The 21,351-nt window shown below is 40.3% G+C and overlaps 2 protein-coding genes across 2 annotated transcripts in view; one reads left to right on the top strand and one right to left on the bottom strand.

The window, feature by feature from the left end:
* LOC139985093 (F-box only protein 9-like) overlaps nt 1-21,351 on the bottom strand; it is a 256,710-nt gene that overhangs the window by 105,743 nt on the left and 129,616 nt on the right. The gene's annotated exons all lie outside the window — the stretch shown is intronic.
* LOC139985095 (uncharacterized) lies at nt 873-14,642 on the top strand. Its single transcript, XM_071999293.1, has 4 exons — nt 873-1,025; nt 11,578-11,789; nt 12,258-12,399; nt 12,689-14,642. The coding sequence occupies exons 1-4, from the start codon at nt 929-931 to the stop codon at nt 12,946-12,948; spliced, it is 711 nt and encodes a 236-aa protein (XP_071855394.1). The 5' UTR covers nt 873-928; the 3' UTR covers nt 12,949-14,642.

Below are 21,351 nucleotides of genomic sequence, written 5' to 3'. Positions count from 1 at the left end.
TTCTAGTTCTGTGCACTCAACAAGTGTTTTTTCTTTTGTATATCTATACGATCTGGTCCCTGCAAATCTTCTTATATGGAGTATTAGCTTTGACCAATAATATTAAGCTGCAAAGTGTAATGAATCATGGAAGTTACTCACATGACAACTGAAGAAATGAAAAATGACGTCTGTAATTGAATGAGAGCAAGGTCATAGGTCAAAGTGGAGATCCACTAAACTTCATTTACATATCAAATGTGAAGTAATTTAGACAGTTTCAGACATAGAAAAAGCATTCATGTAAGGCGAAACAGTCACTAAGGAGGAGTCATTCCAGGCATCTTGTAATTACCATTCTGAATGAATGTTTACATACATACACGCATACATACACACACACACGCACACGTACACACACACACATACACACGCATACACACACACATACATACATACATACATATTTGTTTGGATTGAATTCCTCTCGTTACTTTAGCTATGGCTAATGACTCAAGTAGCAGAAAAACCACAACTGCGTAAATACCAGGTCCCTGGTTAGACCAGGGAGAAGAGACATACATCTTCTTGATACAACCTTGACATGATGCGATATTATAGTCTACCGTTTTGTACGGAGAGCCAAACGTTCCAAAAATGTCGAAAAAGAAAGTGAAGTGTCAAAGTTAATATATATATATGTCCAATTCGACATCAACATTTTACAATTCCATATGAACATGTCGAAAAAGAAATACAAAATACAATATGTCTTTACATCCATCAATATGTCAAATTCAACATAAGCATGCCGAAAACTTGTAACTTGTGACATTTATGGAACGTCTGGCTCTCCGTAGTTTTGCTTCGATTGTTATCAGGTTGATGCAGACACCTATAAAATTAAAAACTGAATCAGGATTATTAAGTTTAAATTTTGAGACGACAGATGACCTACGCGCTGCACATCATGATCCAACGTCAACACCGAAGCGGGGCGCTCCTTCTTGTGGTGCTGCTCGTAGCACCATCATACACATTTGCATGTAAGTCTTATTTTCATGTTTTATAATGGGAAGCCATATCCTAAGCTTGGAGCTAATCTTTCAATTTTAATCGAACTACATATTTCGTAAGGTTAAAGTAATGGCGTTTTTGAAACACGTCTGCTTCAATCTATTCCTTTCCGACAATGTCCAATGCTTGACAGTTTAGATAGTTTCTTGTTGCATATAATGTGGTTATACAAGGCTTTCATGGATTTTATCGCTCTAATAGAGCATGGTATCGACAAAGGAAAAACGTTACATTGGAAGAAAGGTAACCAGGTACTGACCAGGCCCCAAGTAGCGCAGCTGTTATAGCTCCACCTTGCATCTATCGAGTATGGCACACTCTGGTAAAGGTATATAGTATCCCACAGAGCTCTAGTGGAGTCCGATTCTGGGCCGCGTCCCTGTCTAGAGGACCCCTGAATAAAATCTTCAATTGGTACCCTCATTGGTTCGCCCTGATTATACTGGCCATTGTTCCAGCCAATAAATTCCATGGGGTCAAAGAAATACTGCCCCAACATTCAGCATTACATGAAAAAAGGGGGGGGGGGAGGACGGTTGCTCGTAATATGTTATTTTCTGTGTTATGGTTCGTGGTTTATCATGCATTGCAAGTATTGAAAGTTTAGCTTTTGAAATCCCAGTAGCTTACTTGTCCAGCCGGTGCTTTTTTGAATACATTTGATTTTGATACTACAAGACACAAAACGTCCCGGAACTGTTCCTGATCATAGTTAAGAAATGATATCATTAAAATGTGGAGACATTGCTCGTATCCTTTCAACGGTTGCTCCTTAAAATTCAAACCGTCTCAATGATAACAGAAATATTCTGCTATTGGAATGACCAATTTGCAACTAGTCCTCACTGGCAGCATACATCTCTCGTGAACTCTGTATATACGAAAAGTCTATACACAGATTCTACGTAGATATTCTCGCAGTATAACTTACATGCATATATGATATATTGCGGGAATACTGGTACACATTAATATTATTATTATTATTTTTGTTTTTGGGGCACAAAAGGTTCGAAAATTGACTAGAATTCTTATTGTAACAAATGATTAAACACATTATTCAGAATCATGTTTAGCGGCGTAGAACGTAGCAAGGCCCCAAACAAATGTCACTGACATATCTGCTCAGCATTGTAGCATTAATAGCGATCGCAAGAACAAACGCATAAGTTAGATATTGTATTCCATTGTTTGAAAAAAAATAAATTGTTAACATTCTTTTGTGAATTCTGTCTTGTGCGAGTTGTCCACGAACAACTCCAGGAGGTCCAGTGATGTTATAACTATTTGCGTTGTTTACCGTTCTCCTGACAGCAGCAAAGATAACGATATCTTGATGTTTGCTCCAATTCGAGAAAAAAAATATTAGGGTCACAAAACTACTTTTCTTGGTACAAACACACTTTTGGATTAAAAAAATTGCTCCGAATTTGTTTCGTTTTGTCGGAACATAGAGACGTCGGGACATAGAGACGTCGGAACGTAGAGACGTCGGAACATAGGAATGTCACCGCTGCGAAAAGTGATGTTGCTATAATGGGCGACTTTAAGTTTCCTGCAGACATTAATTGGATAGATGGTTCCGGTGTTAGGATGGGTAATAACTTTCTAGACGTTGTGCAAGATTGCTCTTTACATCAGCATGTTACTTTCCCTACTAGGGGGATAACATCCTTGATCTTGTCTTTAGTTCTGATCCAAGCAATGTTGCTGATTTGACGGGTCTAGGAAAACTAGGAACTAGCGATCATGATATACTAGCTTTTGATGTCGTTTGTTAGGTCGTAAATTATGTTAGCAAGGAAAAAGTCCCTGATTTTACGAGATCAGATACAGAGGCAATCACGATATACTAGCTTTTGATGTTGTTTGTAAGGTCGTAAATTATGTTAGCAAGGAAAAAGTCCCTGAGTTTACGAGATCAGATACAGAGGCAATTGAAACTTTACTAAAGGGTACAGATTTGATTAACTTGTTTAGAGATATGAGTGCTTCTCAGTCTTGGATTTGTTTAGCTGATAAGTTAAGGTCATTATGGAAAATCATGTTCCATGGCAGAATCGTCGTCGTAAAAGCAGTATGCTTTCCTGAGTGAATAAGAAAGTTAGATGTGCAATTAGGCAAAAACGTAGAATGTGGAAGTTGGCTAGGAGGACTAATTCTGAATCATCAGCCAAAGGTATAACGCTTAGTCTCTGATACAAAATTGAATTTCGAAAGTAACATTACCTTAAATGTTAAGGATAACCCAAAGGCCTGCTTTTCTTATGTCAGGTCAAAGCAGAAAGTTAATGATGCAATTGTTTCTCTTTGGGCACCACAGGCAGATAATTTAGTTACTATAGCAGGATCTTGCAGATCTTTTGAACAACTATTTTGTGTCGGTTTTAACAGAAGGGAAGACATGAGTAGTATTCCAGATTTTCATGGGGGAAGTGATGGTCCTAACCTGGATACGGTCTTATTTTCGGATGAGGTTGTCTTAAAGGTGCTGCTTTGTTTAAACGTTTCTAAAGATTCTAGGCCAGATGCAATGCCTCGTAGTTGTTGAAAACTTTTGCACACCATTTCTACGTTCCACTCTCATTGGTTTTTAGTAAATTTATGAATGAAGGTTATGTTCCTAAGGACTTGAGATGTGCTAATGTTACCCCAATTTTCAAGAAGGGTGATAAGTCTAAACCCTGTAATCATAGGCCCGTTAGTCTCACTAGTGTTGTTTGTAAAGTCATGGAGTCTACTGTTCAAAGTCTATGGTCAGTCACTTCAGTAGTCAGTCTTTGATCAGAGAATCTCAACATTGCATATTCTTGAGTTTATAGAAGATGTAACCAGCGCACCAAATAGGCAGAAGTCTGTAGATGTTGTGTTCCTGGATTTTCAGAAGGCTTTTGATAAAGTTCCCCGCCAGCGTCTTTTACTTAGGCTGAAGAGTATGGTTATCAATGGGAATTTACTGTCTTGGATCGAGAATTGGCTTGGTAATAGGAAACAGAGGGTGTTAATTAAAGGCTGTGCTTCTTCTTGGCAGGATGTTACTAGTGGGGTTCCACAAGGGTCTGTTTTGGGTCCCTTGTTGTTTGTTGCCTATATAAATAACATTGACGGAGATATTTTTCTGGTCTGAGGGATGGCAAATGCTTTTTAATATTGATAAATGCAAGGTGATGCATATTGGTAGTAGTAACCAATAGTATACATACAATCTTAATGGTGGGGAGTTGCAGGAGGTCTTTGTTGAAAGAGACCTAGGTATATACATTGACTCATCTCTGCAACCTTCTAAACATTGTCTCGAAGCTGCTAAAAGAGGTAATAGGGTTTTAGGTATGATCAAGAGGAACTTCAGTTTACTGAAAGAGGATATAGTTGTTAGGATTTACAAGCAGTTGGTTAGGCCTCATCTGGAGTATGCTGTGCAAGCTTGGAACCATATTTTGCTAAGGATAAGGAAGTACTGGAACAGGCCCAGAGGAGGGCTACTAGAATGATTAGTTCTTTAAATGGTGTTCATTATTATAGGCGGTTACAACTGTTGAATCTAACCACATTGGAGATTAGGAGGTTACGTGGTGACTTGATTCAGGTTTTCAAGGTTATGTATGGTTTTCACAATTTATCCAGAGGTCATAGTCTTAAACTTCAAAAGTCACAAAGTAGGATTAATATTCGGCATAACTTTTTTTAATAGGGTTGTGAATGAGTGAAACGGTTTGCCTGAGAAAGTTGTACTTGCAAGTAGCGTGAATGGGTTTTAGAATGATTTGGACAAGCACTTTAAGCTATGTAACCGGGTCTGAGTGTTTGTGTCTTCATTTTTTCCTTCTCTCCTATAGAGTCCTTGATGAGGACTTGAGTGTCCCTCCTGATCCTTTTTTTCTAAGCTAAACTAAACTAAATCTTTCATTAATGCCCACAGTAGGTTAGGACCAGCAATCTACTGTACCCTACCCCATTTGTGCCACCGCAATGTGTACATAACCTTCACATGTTAGAGGACACAGTCATTGTGTCCCTCCTTAATATGTTAGTCCACCTGCCAACAAATTTGATATTTCTGTCTAAAGGCCTGGTAAGATGTATATGAGAAGAAGGCTACGTGCTCGATCGTCACAGTATTTACCACTGACTAATGTTAATTCGTCGAGATATAGAACACTATCATGATAATTTCATTTATGTTTCAAATTCATCATAAAGTGCATGTGTCGTACCATTGTCCTTTAAACATTTAAAATCATCAATAGCGTCTGACCACAATTAATTGCTCCATTTTCCTAGGATAATCAAATTATCAATAGTGTCTCCACGGTGAGTGCATCATACATACGTACTACAATTATTTCCTCCATTGTCCTAAACAGTCATATTTCGCAATTGTCTCCACAGTGAGTACAAGTGTCGCACCATTTTAATTGCTCCATTATCCTCAAATACAATTCTCCACCTTTCAAGTTATCAACTAACATATCTTACCCACCATATGCAGTCGCGTATCCAGGATTTTCTAACCCGGGGGGCGCGAATTACTATCTAAGCGGAGCGCCACCATCGGTTGGCGCGCAGCGTACAAGAAAATTTCTGGTTTTGATACCACCCAGATCACCGGAAATGGTACTTCTCGGCCTTGAAATGACCAACCAGATGTACACTTTTGCCTGAGAACGAAGTATTTCCCAATAGTTTTTTTTTTCCATCCATAACCTTTTTGAATATTGTCACCAGTCACAAATCATGTTCGACCTTATCGCATGACCTGTGGATCATTGCTTCTGTAGGTGATTCTACGTCGCGGCCCACAATATCCGTCAGCCCCACTTTTCAAGGTTTCAAGCCCATTATTTGTTCAGAATTTGAAAATTCACATTCTCACTTCAAAAAATACCCATAATGTCGCACAAAATTTCATCTATGGACAACCAATATAGAAAAACCTCCATCAACCCCTAACAGACCGGTCAAAATTGCATAGCTCCCAACTCTTGAGAAGGCAAAAGCTGGTCCATGCCACGAATCGCCGTCCTGGGGGAGGGGTATACGGGGAGGGGGTGTCCTCCTCCCCTTTTGAATTTTTTTGGAATCCTGGTGATGCCTACATGTAAAATGGTGGCACTTAGAAAGGCTTTTGACACCCAAAATTTTCTGAGAACTATGCATTTTTTTGTGTGTAACATCAATTAATTGAATAGTAGGTGATAATTCATTCTTTCCCGTGGCATGAAAATGTTCGCTGCTCGCCCCAATGAAAAGAAATAGAGGCTAACTTGAGGTTCAAATGATGCTGTAAAGGAGGTTTTATACTCTATTATGCTAAATGCTTAAGAAATGATGGTTGCTAAGTCAAACTTTAATGCAATTTTTTTTGATGTATACTTGACAATTACAATGTGGGTTTTTCGGAAGCTTTCGCGGGTCAGCGGGTTTGGGTGTTAGAATGCGGGTCCAACCCGCGAATTGCGGGTCAGTTGGGAGCTCTGAAATTGCACGAGTAGAGGGAAGTGTGATGAAGAATGATGGTCAGAAATTTTCGAAAATTCATACTCAGCTAATTTATTGGTGTACAAATATTAAAACCTCTTATAACGGCTATTATAAAACTCCGAAACCGGACACTACACACGTAGGCGTAAGAGGCGAGAGGTGCAGTCCCTAATTCTCCATGACTAATGTAAAATATAGTTTTGACATAATTGGACCTCCATGCTTTTTCTCCATCTGCATAAGACATTTCGTTGTTTACATTATCATCCCGACGGACCGTACGGTACACGATGGCATGTAATGTAGGCTAACAACCGCTGCTTGCTTATATGATATTGACATCAACTTGTTGAACGCGCGCGGAGCGCGCGAAAATTTTTGGTTATTTTTTCGGGCAAGTCGGACAGTTTTGAGGCTGTTCATCCTGGAACGCCATTTTCATGCTCACTGATATGATGTGATATCTGCTGTTTGCTTTACAAATTCGAACACCGGGCGCCTAGCGAGGAATTTGCCAAGGGAGAGGTGATGCCTGTAGGCAAAGTATCTAAGTGTTGCGTCACCATAAGTTGGCGCGAAGCGTACAAGAAAAGTTTGGCCGAAAATCCCTCCCAGGTCGCTGGAAATGGCACTACCCAGGACCATTTGTTGGCGCGAAGCGTAAAAGCAAATTTTGCCGGAAATGCCTCCCAGATCGCTGGAAATGACACTTCCCATACCTTGTAAGTTGCATCTGAGCACTCTCAATTTTGAAATTACTAGCAATATCATAAAAAAAAATATGCTGAAGGGGGGGGCGGTCGCCCCTTCCCGAAATGCGTAATGTTCCCCGACGACACGGTCGAGTTCGAGACCAGCCACATGGTTTCATAACACAATTCTACAATTGTTTAAGGCATATAAACACACACACGCGTTATGGTAGACCATATATAGTATATTGACCACGAGTGAGTGAGGGAAAATGGAAACGTCAAAAATTGAGTTGTCGGTGTAAGGGCTAGGGTGAGGCACACGCCCCTTCCGAAATCCTTGATCCGTCACTAGCTACCCTGTGTATATAATAGGGATCAGCGCTGTAATAATGTCACTGTTCCTCTTTCTCTTCCCGGTGTCTTGGCGTTTTTCTTATCTCCCTCCTTTTCTCCCTTTTCTCTCTTTCTTCTTTTTCTTTTCCCTTCCTTCCTCTCCTCCTTCTCCTCTTTTTTCCCCCTCTTTTTTCTTTTTTCTTCTCTTTTTTTCTCTCCTCTTTTTCTTACCCGGGGGGCGCGCGCCCCCAACGCCCCCCCCCCTGGATACGCACCTGAATCATATTGGCTCTATCCTCTGCTACCAATTGGAATTTAGGGAGGGGAAGGGGAGCAGATGTTAGATGACATCTGTTTTGGGGAAAATGTGTTAAAGGGGAGGACAAGAATTTTGTTACGGTAAGGGGAGTAGATGCAATATGGCACTATCATTTCCTCGTCCATTTTACTTAACGACTGTGTGCACGTGCGTGTGCAATTTTTTTCCATTCATGCGTCCTTGTAAATTTCTGTACGTATTCGCACTCCCCCACACCTAGCTCCCCTCTCCACCCCAGACTAATATACGCTAACCAGCACGTCATTTCTTCTAAGTTGCTCAAAAATTGTGTAGCCTTACTGGTTATGATACGACATCATATTTGCAATTCATCTAATAAGCATGGGCGGCGATCATGGGGGGGACGGGGGGACATGTCCCCCCCCCCCCAATATTTTAGGTGGGGGGGATATAGTATCAAATATCCCCCCCAATATTTGGTGGCATAGTTTTTTTAAGCATATGTTTTGTATTTTTTTATGATATCGCTAGTAATTTCAAACTAGAAAATACTTAGATGCAACTTACAAGGCCTGGGAAGTGCCATTTCCAGCAATCTGGGAGGCATTTTCGGCCAATTTTTTTTTTTTTGCGCTTCGCGACAACTTAGAAAGTCTGGGTACAAGCTTTGCCCCGCCCAAATTCCTCGCAAGGCGCCTGTCTAACCGTGTCACAATTCTTTACTATATATGACCGAAAGTAGTTTTTACTTTTTTTTCGAAATGAATAGCTAGACGGACCGCATCCGTAATGAAATTTGGTTTGCATCTTGTGTAAGTACGTACAATCATCAGGCGCGTATCCAGGATTTTCAAACCCGGGGGGCGCGAATTACTATCTAAGCGGAGCGCCACCATCGGTTGGCGCGCAGCGTACAAGAAAATTTCTTATTTTGATACCCCCCAGATCACCGGAAACGGCACTTCTCGGGCTTGAAATGAGCAACCAGATGTACACTTTTTGCCTGAGAACCAAGTATTTCCTAATAGTTTTTTTTTTCCATCCATAACCTTTTTGAAGATTGTCAACCCGGCACACATCATGTTCGACCTGATCGCATCTCCTGTGGGTCTTTGCTTTTGTAGGTGATTCTACGTCACGGCCAACAATACCCGTCAGCCCCACTTTTCAAGGTTTTAAGCCCCATATTTGTTCCGAATTTGAAAATTCACATTTCTCGTGAAAAAACTCACTTGAAAACATACCCATAATGTTGTACAAAATTTCATCTATGGACAACCAATATAGAAAAACTTCCTTGAACCCCTAACAGACTGGTCAAAATTGCACGAGTAGAGGGAAGTGTGATGCAGAATGTTGGTCAGAAATTTTCGAAAATTCAGACACAGTTAATTTATTGGTGTACAAATATTAAAACCTGTTATAACGGCTATTATAAAACTTGGTTGAAGGAAATGAAAAAATAGCAGATATTTCCGAAACCGAACACTATACACATAGGCGTAGGAGGCGCGGCGGAAGTGGCGGAGCTAGGGGTATTGGTCGGGAGGAGCGAGAATGGTCTGTAGGGGCGCTTTCAACACTATCTAAGCGGAGCGCCACCACTGGTTGGCGCGTAGCGTACAGAAAATTTTTGAGTAAAGATACTCCCTAGATCGCCGGAAATGACCTTTTCCGGGCCTGGCTAATTTGCAGATAAACGAAGAATAAATAGGTGTCATCTCCAAATTACACCAACAAAATGTGAGAAATGTCAATAAGTAGATGAGAGCGCAATAAAAAAGTCAATAATCACGAATAAGTAAAAAGTGGTAAAGAGCTGAAAAAAGCGCCAGCAGTCCATTTGAGTCCGTCAGGGGGGGGGCATGCGCCCCCTGACCGTATGGACGCTCCGCCACTGCGCGGCGGGGGTGCAGCCCCTAATTCGCCATTACTAATGTAAAAGAGAGTTTTGACATAATTGGACCTCCATGCTTTTTAAACATCTACATGAGACATGTCGTTGTTTACATTAGCATCCCGCGGTATACTGCGCAATTTGAACGGACCGTACGGTACATGATGGCATGCGATGTATTAACCGATGCTTGCTTATATGATATTGACATTAACACGTTGAACGCGCGCGAAGCGCGCGGAAATTTTGGGTTATTTTTTTAGGCAAGTCGGACAGTTTTGAGGCTTTTCATCCTGGAACGCCATTTTCATGCTCACTGATATGATGTGATATCTGCTGTTTGCGTCACAAATTCGAACAGGCGCGTAGCGAGGAATTTGCCAAGGGAGGGCGAAGCCTGTAGGCAAATTATCTCAGCGTAGCGCCACCACAGGTTGGCGCGAAACGTACGAGAAAATTTTGGCCGAAAATGTCTCCCAGATCGCTGGAAAGGACACTTCCCAGGCCTTGTAAGTTGCATCTAAGCACTTTCTATTTTGAAATTACTTAGCGATATCATTTAAAACAATGCTGAATGGGGGGGGGCGGGTGGTCGCCCCCATCCCAAAAATCGTCATGTTCCCCAACGACACGATCGAGTTCGAGACCAGCCACAGTTGGTTTGATAGCACAATTCTACACACGCGTTATGATAGACCATATATAGTATATATATAGATCATTAGTGAGAGAGGAAAATGGAAACGTCAAAAAATGGAGTTGTCGGTGTAAGGGGTAGGGTGAGTCAAACTTTTACGAAATCATTGATCCGTCACTGGCTACCCTTCAGCGCTGTAATGATGTCACTGTTCCTCTTTCTCTTCCCGGTGTCTTGGCGTTTTTCTTTTACTCCCTCTTTTTCTCCTTTTTCTCTCTTTCTTCTTTTTCTTTTCTCTTCCTTCCTCTCCTCCTCTTCTTTTTTCCCCTCTTTTTTCCTTTTTTCTTCTTTTTTTTTTCTCTCCTCTTTTTCTTACCCGGGGGGCGCGCGCCCCCAACGCCCCCCCCCTGGATACGCACCTGATATGATCGTTGATGGCTAGGACTATCATGGCTAATACAAATTTACCCACGATGATCGGTTAGTTTTGGGCGTCTGAATCTTCCTCGTTCATCCACGAATTTCAATCCTCCTGAACTTTACGCCATCAGTAATTAATGTCATCGTCTTAATCCAACATCAAACATTTAAAAACTAATGATGACGGAAAACATGACAGACAGTCACTTCAGTCCATTTACTTTCCTTGACGGTTACGGTAACCTTTCGGGTGGATGTTCACTACTCTAATTGTGGTATGGAACATTAAAACTATAACCTTCTTGGAAAAATATAACCTTCTTGGAAAAATAAGCAGGTATCTATTTTTCTGCTGATTAACATTGTCAAGTGAAAATTTCGAAACAAAAAATACATTTCTCAGTTTAGAAAAACTTATAAATAGCTGCAAAAGTTCATCTAGGTTATGTTACGTTGAGTTTAAACTTGTACGAAAGTTTTAGTCGCAAGTCAAAATACCGATAATATTCTAATGTACTTCCCCAATGTGCATGGTTTTGAGTATCCTTACCAAGTTAGAGAAGTTAGAGAAAAGAGTTGTTGAGGACAATCCAAACATGCCGTGGTCTTCCCTGGCGTCGAATTGTATGTAACTTAATAGATAACAAAATGCTGAGTTCACATCCAGTCAATGAATAGCAGCTATCATGTAGGGTTCATGGTGAACAGATAATAGGCATACATAAATACACACACTTAGGAAATTACTGAGACATGATGTACAACATTGTTTTTACAGATAATTGTATTTCTGGACAATTCGATGCAATAACAAGAACCTCTGATGGAAAGACGTACGCATTCAAGAATGCAAAAGTGATTCGGTTGAACGACGCAGGCACGGCTGTTGCCTCTGGGTATCCTAAACCCATATGGGAGGTCTTTCGCGGTCTTCCACCATATCTCGACGCTGCAGTTTACTGGCCTAATGGAAAAACTTACTTCTTTAAGGTAAGTTGTAACCTGTAAGATATACTGTAGTTTAATAAATGGGCGAGAGAATCTTTCGTTTAATATCTACACCGCTTAGTATAGAAGAGACACCGTCTACTACATGAGGTAATGGCATTTCCGGTTCATGTTTTAAATAGTAATTAAATTTTAGAACGGCAACAATCTTATGCATTTTTATCGGAATGTTCGTTGATTTTATACCATTGTGTAAGGCATGGTGCACTTTCGCAATAGCTGATGTGAATTCGTTTTAAAACTAAACATCCACATGGGCGGAAACATCTGCAACTGGTTTCACTCAAACATTTATCGTTATATACTATACAAGTCAATTATCACTTCAAATCATCGTTAGTGGTCTGTTGATATTTACAAATAAAGGGCACAAACATCACCATTCTCAACAACAGGTTTCAAAATCTCTCATTTTCAACTTTCAAATACCAGTTTTCTTATCTCTGACAGGGAAGTCAATACTGGCGTACATCTGGAACCACAGTAGATAGCGGTTACCCCATGAGCATTGGACGTCATTGGCCAGGACTACCAAACAACATTGACGCGGCCGTCGTTTGGGGAAGGACGGGCAAGGGATATTTCTTCAAAGGTGAGCTAACCCCTTCAGTGCATCGAAATTTCAAACGAAATTTCTTATTCGCCGGGTCTTAATGTAGCATGGATGTTTCGTTTATGTAAATGTTTTCATTACCTGTTTCTGGAAGACAAAAACAACTCATTTAAGGGTTTGATTCAGTGCACTTCTCGATGGTATGGCTACTGGCAGTTGACTGTTTGCGGAGATACCACGCTACTTTAAACATGATAAATATCGATAGCCTATCGCTTACAGTAACTTTCTGCTTCCTTGTTTCTCTATCTTCTCTATTTCATGACAGGAACAAAGTATTGGCGTTACCTTGTTGGCGCCGACAGGACAGAACAAGGTAACTTAGATATTAATACTCATTGGCATGGGTACAATCAAGGTACTGTAGATGCTGCCGTTAAGTGGAGTAATGGTCGCACGTTCCTCTTCAAGAATGAACTGTACTGGCGTTATAACGATCCTAACGATAGAGTTGACTCTGGCTATCCATTGTGGACTACAAAGCATTGGTTGGGATGTCCAACCAACGGACCAACGACTCCGATGTAGAACAAATGCTTCTCAAACGCATGTCTCTAAATGGATTCTACTTGAATTTACATGTAACGTGATCTCTAAGCTATTGACTAACTCTCTGCTTGGTAAATAATGCATGTTAGATTAATTGTACCTGGTAAAATCACTATTCTGGAGACGTTTCCTTTTACTTAGTCTTGTCTTCTGATTGAATAATGCTGTCATAGTAATTATTCAGAGGTAACCCTCGTAGAGTGACATACGTGACCAGGGGCGTATCCAGGATTTTCTAACCCGGGGGGGGGGGCGCGAATTACTATCTAAGCGGAGCGCCACCATCGGTTGGCGCGAAGCATACAAGAAAATTTCTGGTTTTGATACCCCCAGATCACCGGAAATGGCACATCTCGGGCTTGAAAATGACCAAACAGATGTACACTTTTGCCTAAGAACCAAGTCTATCCCAATAGTTTTTTTTCCATCCATAACCTTTTTGAAGATTTTTCACCAGTCACACATCATGTTCGACCTCATCGCATCTCTCGTGGGTCATTGCTTTTGTAGGTCATTCTACGTTGCGGACTACAATACCCGTTAGCCCCACTTTTTCATGTTTTTAAGCCATTTATTTGTTTAGAATTTGAAAATTCACATTTCTCGTGTAATAAATTCACTTTAAAACATACCCAAAATGTTGCACAAATTTTCTCTATGGACAACCAATATAAAAAAACCTCCTTCAACCCCTTACAGACCGGTCAAAATTGCAGGAGTGGAGGGAAGTATGTTTAAGAATGATAGTCAGGGTATTTTCGAAAATTCAGACACAGTTAACATATTGGTGCATGGGAGCTGATCAGTCTTGGATCATGATGGGGACGCGTGTCTGTTCTCTGATACTATCTAAGCGGAGCGCGACCACGGGTTCGCGCGTAGCGTGCAAGATTTTGTTGGCAAATATACCTCCCAGATCGCCGGAAATAACACTTCCCAGACCCAATGATGCTCCTAAACTTCCTTAAGTTTTAAATCTCATGGGTAAGAAATTAAGTTTGGGGAAATACATGGGCGTCTGCAGAAAAAAATCAGGGGACAGATAATCCAAGTAGACTTTCGTATACGATGGGTCTGGGGTCCTCTCTCCCAGAAAACAATTATAGACTGCCGCAAATGCGATTTCCGTCCTATATTTTACAACTGTGGATAAATATAGTAAAATGAGAACTGGACGTGAAGCTAGCTCAAATTGGCAACACACAGTGGGAGTTGTTAACGATTGTTTTGTTCTCACTCAGTCCGTTTTGCTGACCACAAAGGAAATATGGAAATGGAGTTGACGGTGTAAAGGGTAGGCTGAGGCGCACGAACCTTCCGAAATCCGAAATCCGCCACTGGCTACCCTGTGTATATAATAGGGATCAGCGCTGTAATTATGTCACTGTTCCTCTATCTCTTCTCGGTGTCTTGGCGTTTTTCTTCTGCTCCCTCCGTTTCTCCTTTTCTCCTTTTTCTCTCTTTCTTCTTTTTCTTTTCCCTTCCTTCCTCCTCTTTTCCCTCCTCTTCCCCCCTCTTTTCCCCTATTGCCTTCTCTTTTTTCTCTCCTCTTTTTTCCTACCCGGGGGGGGGGGGCGCGACCCCAACGCCCCCCTGGATACGCGCCTGGTGACAGTTTTATTTTAAATCGGAAATACATGCGATAAAACTGAATAAAGCAATCTAGAATGCAATCAGTCCATATTTTGTTTGTTTTATTCGTCGTATAATCGTTACTTAATATTACCTTCGGGAGTTTTCCCGGTTTTTACCAGTTTGTAGTCATTTACGTTATTGTCTTTCATGCTAAGCTTAAATCGATCAGTTCATTGAGATCTGCTTCTTGTGTCTGCGATTTTCCCATTTATTGTTAGGGAAGATGAGAATGTGTCTAATGTTGATAACGACGAGGAAGAAAGAAAGCTCCTCGCAAAAAAGTTAAAAAGTTAAAGTTGAAGGTTTACAGTCTTGTATGAAGCTAATGCCTCCTCACACGACTTTACAACTTAACCCCTGGTCATTGGTAACTTGTCACACCCACACATCAAAGTGTGCACAATTCAATCAATCTCTCCTGGGGCACCACAGTGCACCACAACCACGTGTCCCCCGGGGGACTTCCCATAGGGTGCAGCCACAAACCGGCGCACGCAACTATATTTACAAGTTACCTCGCAGGTCCCCATTTATACACCTGGGTGAAGAGAGGCAATGGAGATAAAGCGCCTTGCCCAAGGACACAACGCAATGATCTGGCCAGGGCTCGAACCTGTAATCCTTAGATCACAAGTCCACTGCCTTAACCACTTGACCACAACGCCCTCCCAATAGAAAGAACGTCACGTTGTAGCCTAGGCCTAAGTTAGCCTAGGCCTAAGTTAGCCTAGGCCTAAGTTAGCCAATAGGCCTAAATTAGACTTAGTATGCAGTAAGTTAGATAGATTGAGCAAAGAAACAACAAATTTGGCACATCAAAGGCTGGTGCTTGATGCCAGTCGGAAGTTGTGAAGGATTTTCAACCCTAGTAACGTTTATACAGAGCAACAGATGGGCCAAGGAAACTATGTTTTTCACGTACATATGTGTGGCAGACGCCACTTGGATTACTTCTCTAAAAAAGGTACCATTTTAAGGTACGTTAATTAAATTCTAGTCAGCGATATGTAGGATAGGTTGCATTTTAATGCAATTCTTAATACATAGAATATTGAAAGCTTAGAAAACATTCACTTTGATCATGATAGGCCATCAGCTGAAGGGCGAAATTCGCTTGTTTCGTTCCAGCAACTGCGGGTCTAAAATATCTCTACAGCATAAAGCACATAAATTAATGAAGATTAATGATCCAAAAGTTCTCCATGTGCTTTCCTGCAGTTTTTTTGCAATGTCGCTCGAAAGATCGAACTATATTTTTTATTGCGTATGTTAAGAAGCCTGCCGTTTTACGTTCAAAAGCTGTGCGCCAGTGAGATATCTGTATCATGTGATATGAATTGTCCAATGAGCCATGAGTTCTGTGTGCAATCTTTGTAGAAAACAACAAACATGGCGGCTCCCACGGGTGCTAGTCAGTCTCCGACACACGAAAATCTACAGTGCTCAGTGCACATTGATTCTGTAAAATTTGAAGCAGTGAAGGCACTGACGAGTAAACGATGGACTAAAGTTACTTCCTGCGCTAAAGATTGGCTTAATCTCAGCGGCTGAGACAGTTATATCGCCTTACTACTAATTACTCCATGGCCTACTACGATCAAGCGTGTGTTCAACAGCATAGTATGATGGGGTTCCACGATAAGTGTTACAGGCGGTTCATTGATAGCAAGCACATTGCTGCAAGAAAACGGACAGAACCAGAGGAGACCCCATATGATTTGAAACGAAGAATTGACGGAAAAGATCGAGGAAACCAAGCAGAAGCTCTGGTGTATTGCCTGTACAATGTATTATATGTGGGAAAAGATACAATGCATTACTCGGCGTTGCAAACGGGTGCAGGACAAGCTGCAGCAGGCAGAGACTTTCGATGGAGGTAAGCCTAAGCATACTACACTACTCTACTTGTACTTCTGTGGCATAGTTGAAGTGTTAAGAGAAGTTGCATAATGCAAGATCAGTAGCTCTTGAGGGATAGAATCCAAGTCAAAGGGCACAGTGTTGGACCTGAACATAAAATAATTAGTGGCATGGTCATCTGATTTGTTTTGTTATAAGGCGGTAGGAATGGAAATTTGTTTCAAATTCTCCTTCTGGGGCACTAGCCTAAGTGTTAAATACAGGCTTCATAGTTTTCTTACCGTGGCCCTTTATTTGAATGATAGAGATATTATACTAGTTAAAAAAATAAGTGTAACAAAGGTGCAATAAGGTTAGGTTTGCAAGGTCTTATGGTCAGCCTGTCTAGCTTTACCAAAATGAACAAGTATCTGACTCCTTTATTATTAGTAACAGATATAATCTACCATTGTATAATTTAAACCATAACATTAAGAGATAATGTACTGTACTGTCAAAAAACCTGTTTTAATTCTTTTTTTGCATGACACTGGTTTGCAAAATTTGAATGTGTCTTTGTTTGTCCATAGAAGATGAGCAGATCACATGGTATAATGTGTTCTTCTGTCTAGTTCTTACTTGTTCAGACTTACATTTTGATCAACAGAAAATGCAAAACAATTTGCTTTTTTGATTTCATTTTATTAAAGTATTGCTTCGACAAGCAGCAGAGCGGAAAAAAGATGAGCCCAGATTTTATGCATATTAGAGGAAAAGACTGTTGAAGAAACTAGATACAATTCTTGACAAGGAAGACATACAGATCTTAAAAGGTAAAGTACTGTCTTCAATGTGTGGCTCATTGAGTGTTCAGGGTTGGATCTAGGACTTTTGGAATATGAGGGTCATCCCCCAAGGAAAATTAAAAAATTCTCTAAACGCTTTGAGATGCAATATCAGGTTTATCTTTCCATTGAAATTCTTAAAGTAATTTGCAACATATTTCTAGCTGAATTGTAATTATATTGGTACCCAATCATAAAATGTGAGACTAAAAAATATCCAATTTCATGGTACAAGGTGTTCTGTTCATCTCCATCCTCAGAGCAGAGTTTACCACCAACAAAAGATGCTCTGATCCAGCATGTTAAGCGCTGCACCAACCAGGCTGCTATTCATAGTAGCGCATTACAGCAAAGGATTGATGCACTCTCACCAGAGGGACATGGATGGAAACTTGAAAATGATGACCTTATAATCACTTGGATGACGAAGCCACCTGACCCAGATGTTTTGCTTCAGTGTGTCAGCAGTAGCTGTAGAGTCGGCAAATGTCTTAAAGGAAGATGTTCCAGTATGAATGCACAACTACCGTGTACAGACCTATGTAAATGTAGAAATTGCAGCAACTTCCAAGAAGATGTTGAGATTGTTGATGCAGGGGAAGATGATTTGGAGGATGAACTGTGATGGTGTTAAATCTTGATATCTTAGTCTGAAATTTTAATCAAGTTTGAAGGTTGTGAAGAGGGTTAACTTTTTTGAAGTCATGTTGTCATTATTTTGTTCCCCAGAGTTTAAAGGAACCAGAAAACATGATCTTATTCATATATTCATTTTCGCTATTAGTAGTTTTACGTAGATTACCCAACCTACCAGACACCTTATGATAAATATCCACATTTTCTTCAAATCACACTTTTTTTTCTGAGAGGGAAGGGGAGGGGGAGGAGGGTGTTATGGGCATGCTTTACCTCTTGCAAATTCACAAGTACATTTACTGATGACGATGACGCAAATAACGCGTCCTGAAACCAGTCAGAGGTTTATATACTGTTGTTGGGGAACCATCGCCCCTGACCCCGTTCCAATATCACGGTTCTTTATTGTTTTGCCGCAACATTTCGTTACCTGTTTTATTCATATTGTTAATACGTTCTGTGAACCTGTTCAAGTTTTGACTGAAGGATATTCAAGTATTTAGTGACTTTTATTTCATCTAATTATCTTCACCTCTACTACGGAATGGACTTTCCCTTTTCCATACCATATCTGACTTCCATGCAGTGAATTGAAGTGGATCCTGTATAACTAGTACAACTGTCCTTGGATGAACTTTTAATCACTTATTAATTCCGCGCCGCACCTTTTGATGAAGAACCTGTATCTTGAATCATCGCAAAGGCCCAGCTCTACTACACCATTGAGTGTATCGGCCCAGTCTTAATAGATACATAATTTCTTTCTATCTGGGGCTTAAGTTAACTGTCTTCGTTATTCACTTATTTGTACCATTCACCTTTATTATTCATATTATTTGTAGAATATAGAACTATTATTATTCAAAATACCATTCGAAACCTTGTCGATCTTTTCTTTTATACGTTAACTCCCTTGGAAACTCTTTTTGCAGGAATACGAATTATAAACATGTCGTTTCCGTAACATGGAGAAAGTACCTAGTTTTGCAGAAGACTGTAGAAAGAGTACTAAGGTAACGGATATATACCGTCTATAACTTTATTTCACATCTACGATATGCCATGACGTCTTAGTGTGCCAACTTATATATTGATTTATACAAAAGAAATATCTCACTGGTCGTAGGGCATTGGCACATCTCACTGTAACTAGGGATTTAGCTACATGTAAAGTAGAGGGGGAGGGGGTCACATGTGTAAAACAGTTTGGATGGGGAGTGTAACAATTATGGAGAGGAACGTTTCATTATATGTGTACTGTATATTTACGCATACATGCACAGACGAAATGCATTCATAACATAGGGGGAAAATCTAAAAGTATTTGATTTATTACAAAGCATTATATCTGAGTTTATTAAAAGTGGTACATTTTTAAAATTAAAACCCTTAAGTTATAATGTGTAAAATGTGTATTTCATATTTCAAAGTTGAGAATGTGTTTTTTTACCATTTTGGCGAAAATGGAGGGGGGGGGGGCACAACTTGTTATGCCTGAAAACTACCCTAACTGACCCTTAGACCAGAAACCTCTTCCACCATTCTTATAACCCTGACCCAACTATTATACAAAAAAAAATATATATCAGTCGTAATTAAACATATAAGAAAAGAGTGGTATGTATGCACCACTGTACCAAATCTAACGTTAGTGTGTTCCTAATACATAGCATCGTAGCACGTAATGTCTATATAACATACCCAATTTCGAGGGTGAGTTACGAAAATACTGCAGGAAATTTTTTTGAGAACTTTTGATATAATGTCTGTGATGCATTGAACTACCCAAAAATGCTTTAAAAATCTAGACCCAGTGTTGCTGGAACGAAACTGATTTTACAGCCTCTTTTTGAGGTTCAGCTGATGGCCTATGATACATGTCTAACCAGTTTCTCCAATTGTATCGCTGACATCAAGCAATTGTCCACTTGCTACAGTTTACTCCTTAACGATTCAAAGACCAAAGTCATCCACGTCACCTCCCAGTTAAGGGATTCGAGTAACCTACCTGACCTCACTGTTGGTACAAATGTCATAATTCCTTCCAAAAATACACGTGATCTTGGTGTCTTGCTTGACGATAAACTCGATATGCGAAAACATATTCAGAACACTTGTCGTTCAGCAGCTGCGTATGGTATTTACAAAATTGGTAAACTCAGGAGGTATCTAGATCAAAGCTCAACTGAACGACTGGTTCACGCTTTTGTTTCCTCCTATCTGGATTACTGCAACAGTTTGTATGTGAATTTGCCAGTTTCAGATATAGCTCTCCTTCAGAGAATTCAGAACGCTGCTGCGCGCCTATAGTTTCACTCACTAAAAAGTTTGATCACATCACTCCTGTACTCCGTTCATTACACTGGCTTCCCGTCTCTCAGCGCATCCAGTTTAAGATCCTACGTCACACCTACAAAGCGATCAACGGGCTTGCCCCTCAATATATCACTGACCTTCTTAATCCTTTGCGCCGGTCAACTACAGTTACGCTTTGCTTTTCCCATCATGCGCATTTGCAATTAACTCCTGGTCCATGTACCCGCACTCGTTATGGCGATCGTGCCTTTTCTGTCGCTGCACCTTCTCTTTGGAGCGTTCGTGACTCTCCCTCCCTTTGTATTTTCAAGAGACAACTTAAAATATTTCTATTTGATTCCTAGTTTCATTTTCCCCTTGGTTTCCTGTTTCTCTTTCCTACTTTGTAAAGCGCTTTGAAACGCTGTATTAAGCGCTATATGAAATGTAATTTATTATTAATATTATTATTCAAATCAATAACAATTCAAGAAGATTGCAATACGAATTTAAAGCTTTTTACGAACACCTACCGTGAAGGCATCATGAACCGGCTACTGTGATCAACTCCTGTGTCACCAAAGAAAAAAAACTGCCACTTCCAGGCTATTAATACTGAAAGTTCCACAGGTTATAATTTAGAACACACTCTGCCAATGATTTAATAAAATCTGGCTATAAAATACCATTTTCCTGTGCCGTGTGTAACTAACTATTTCGGGCGTCTTTGCCTGAATTCTTTCCGCCCCCTCCTGACGAAGTGGTCACCTGAGATGTTAACGTGTGACTGACTACCTAGCTACAATATTTTAACTATCCCCAGATTCTTAGCTTTCTTGAGCGGAATGAATAAAGGGGATTTGCCTAATTCCTAGCCTTAACTGGCTTAACATTCCGTTGCTTTCGAGATGGCTGCATCTGAACAATAACTTACTACTAGGAACTATATTAGGAATTTCTTAGTGCTGACTATATATGACATAAGAAATGTTTGGAAGCTCAAATGACAGACGGTTAAGAGTTTCAGGCTTTTAGTTTAGAGTTTCTGATTCTAATGTGACATCCTGATATGGATGAATTGAGTGTTAATCCAGTCAACTGAACAGGTGACAACCGGCGATCAAGAATGTTA

The sequence above is a fragment of the Apostichopus japonicus genome, chromosome 17, assembly GCF_037975245.1.
Source record: "Apostichopus japonicus isolate 1M-3 chromosome 17, ASM3797524v1, whole genome shotgun sequence".
Classification (NCBI taxonomy): domain Eukaryota; kingdom Metazoa; phylum Echinodermata; class Holothuroidea; order Aspidochirotida; family Stichopodidae; genus Apostichopus; species Apostichopus japonicus.
This window is presented reverse-complemented; position numbering and strand designations above follow the sequence as displayed.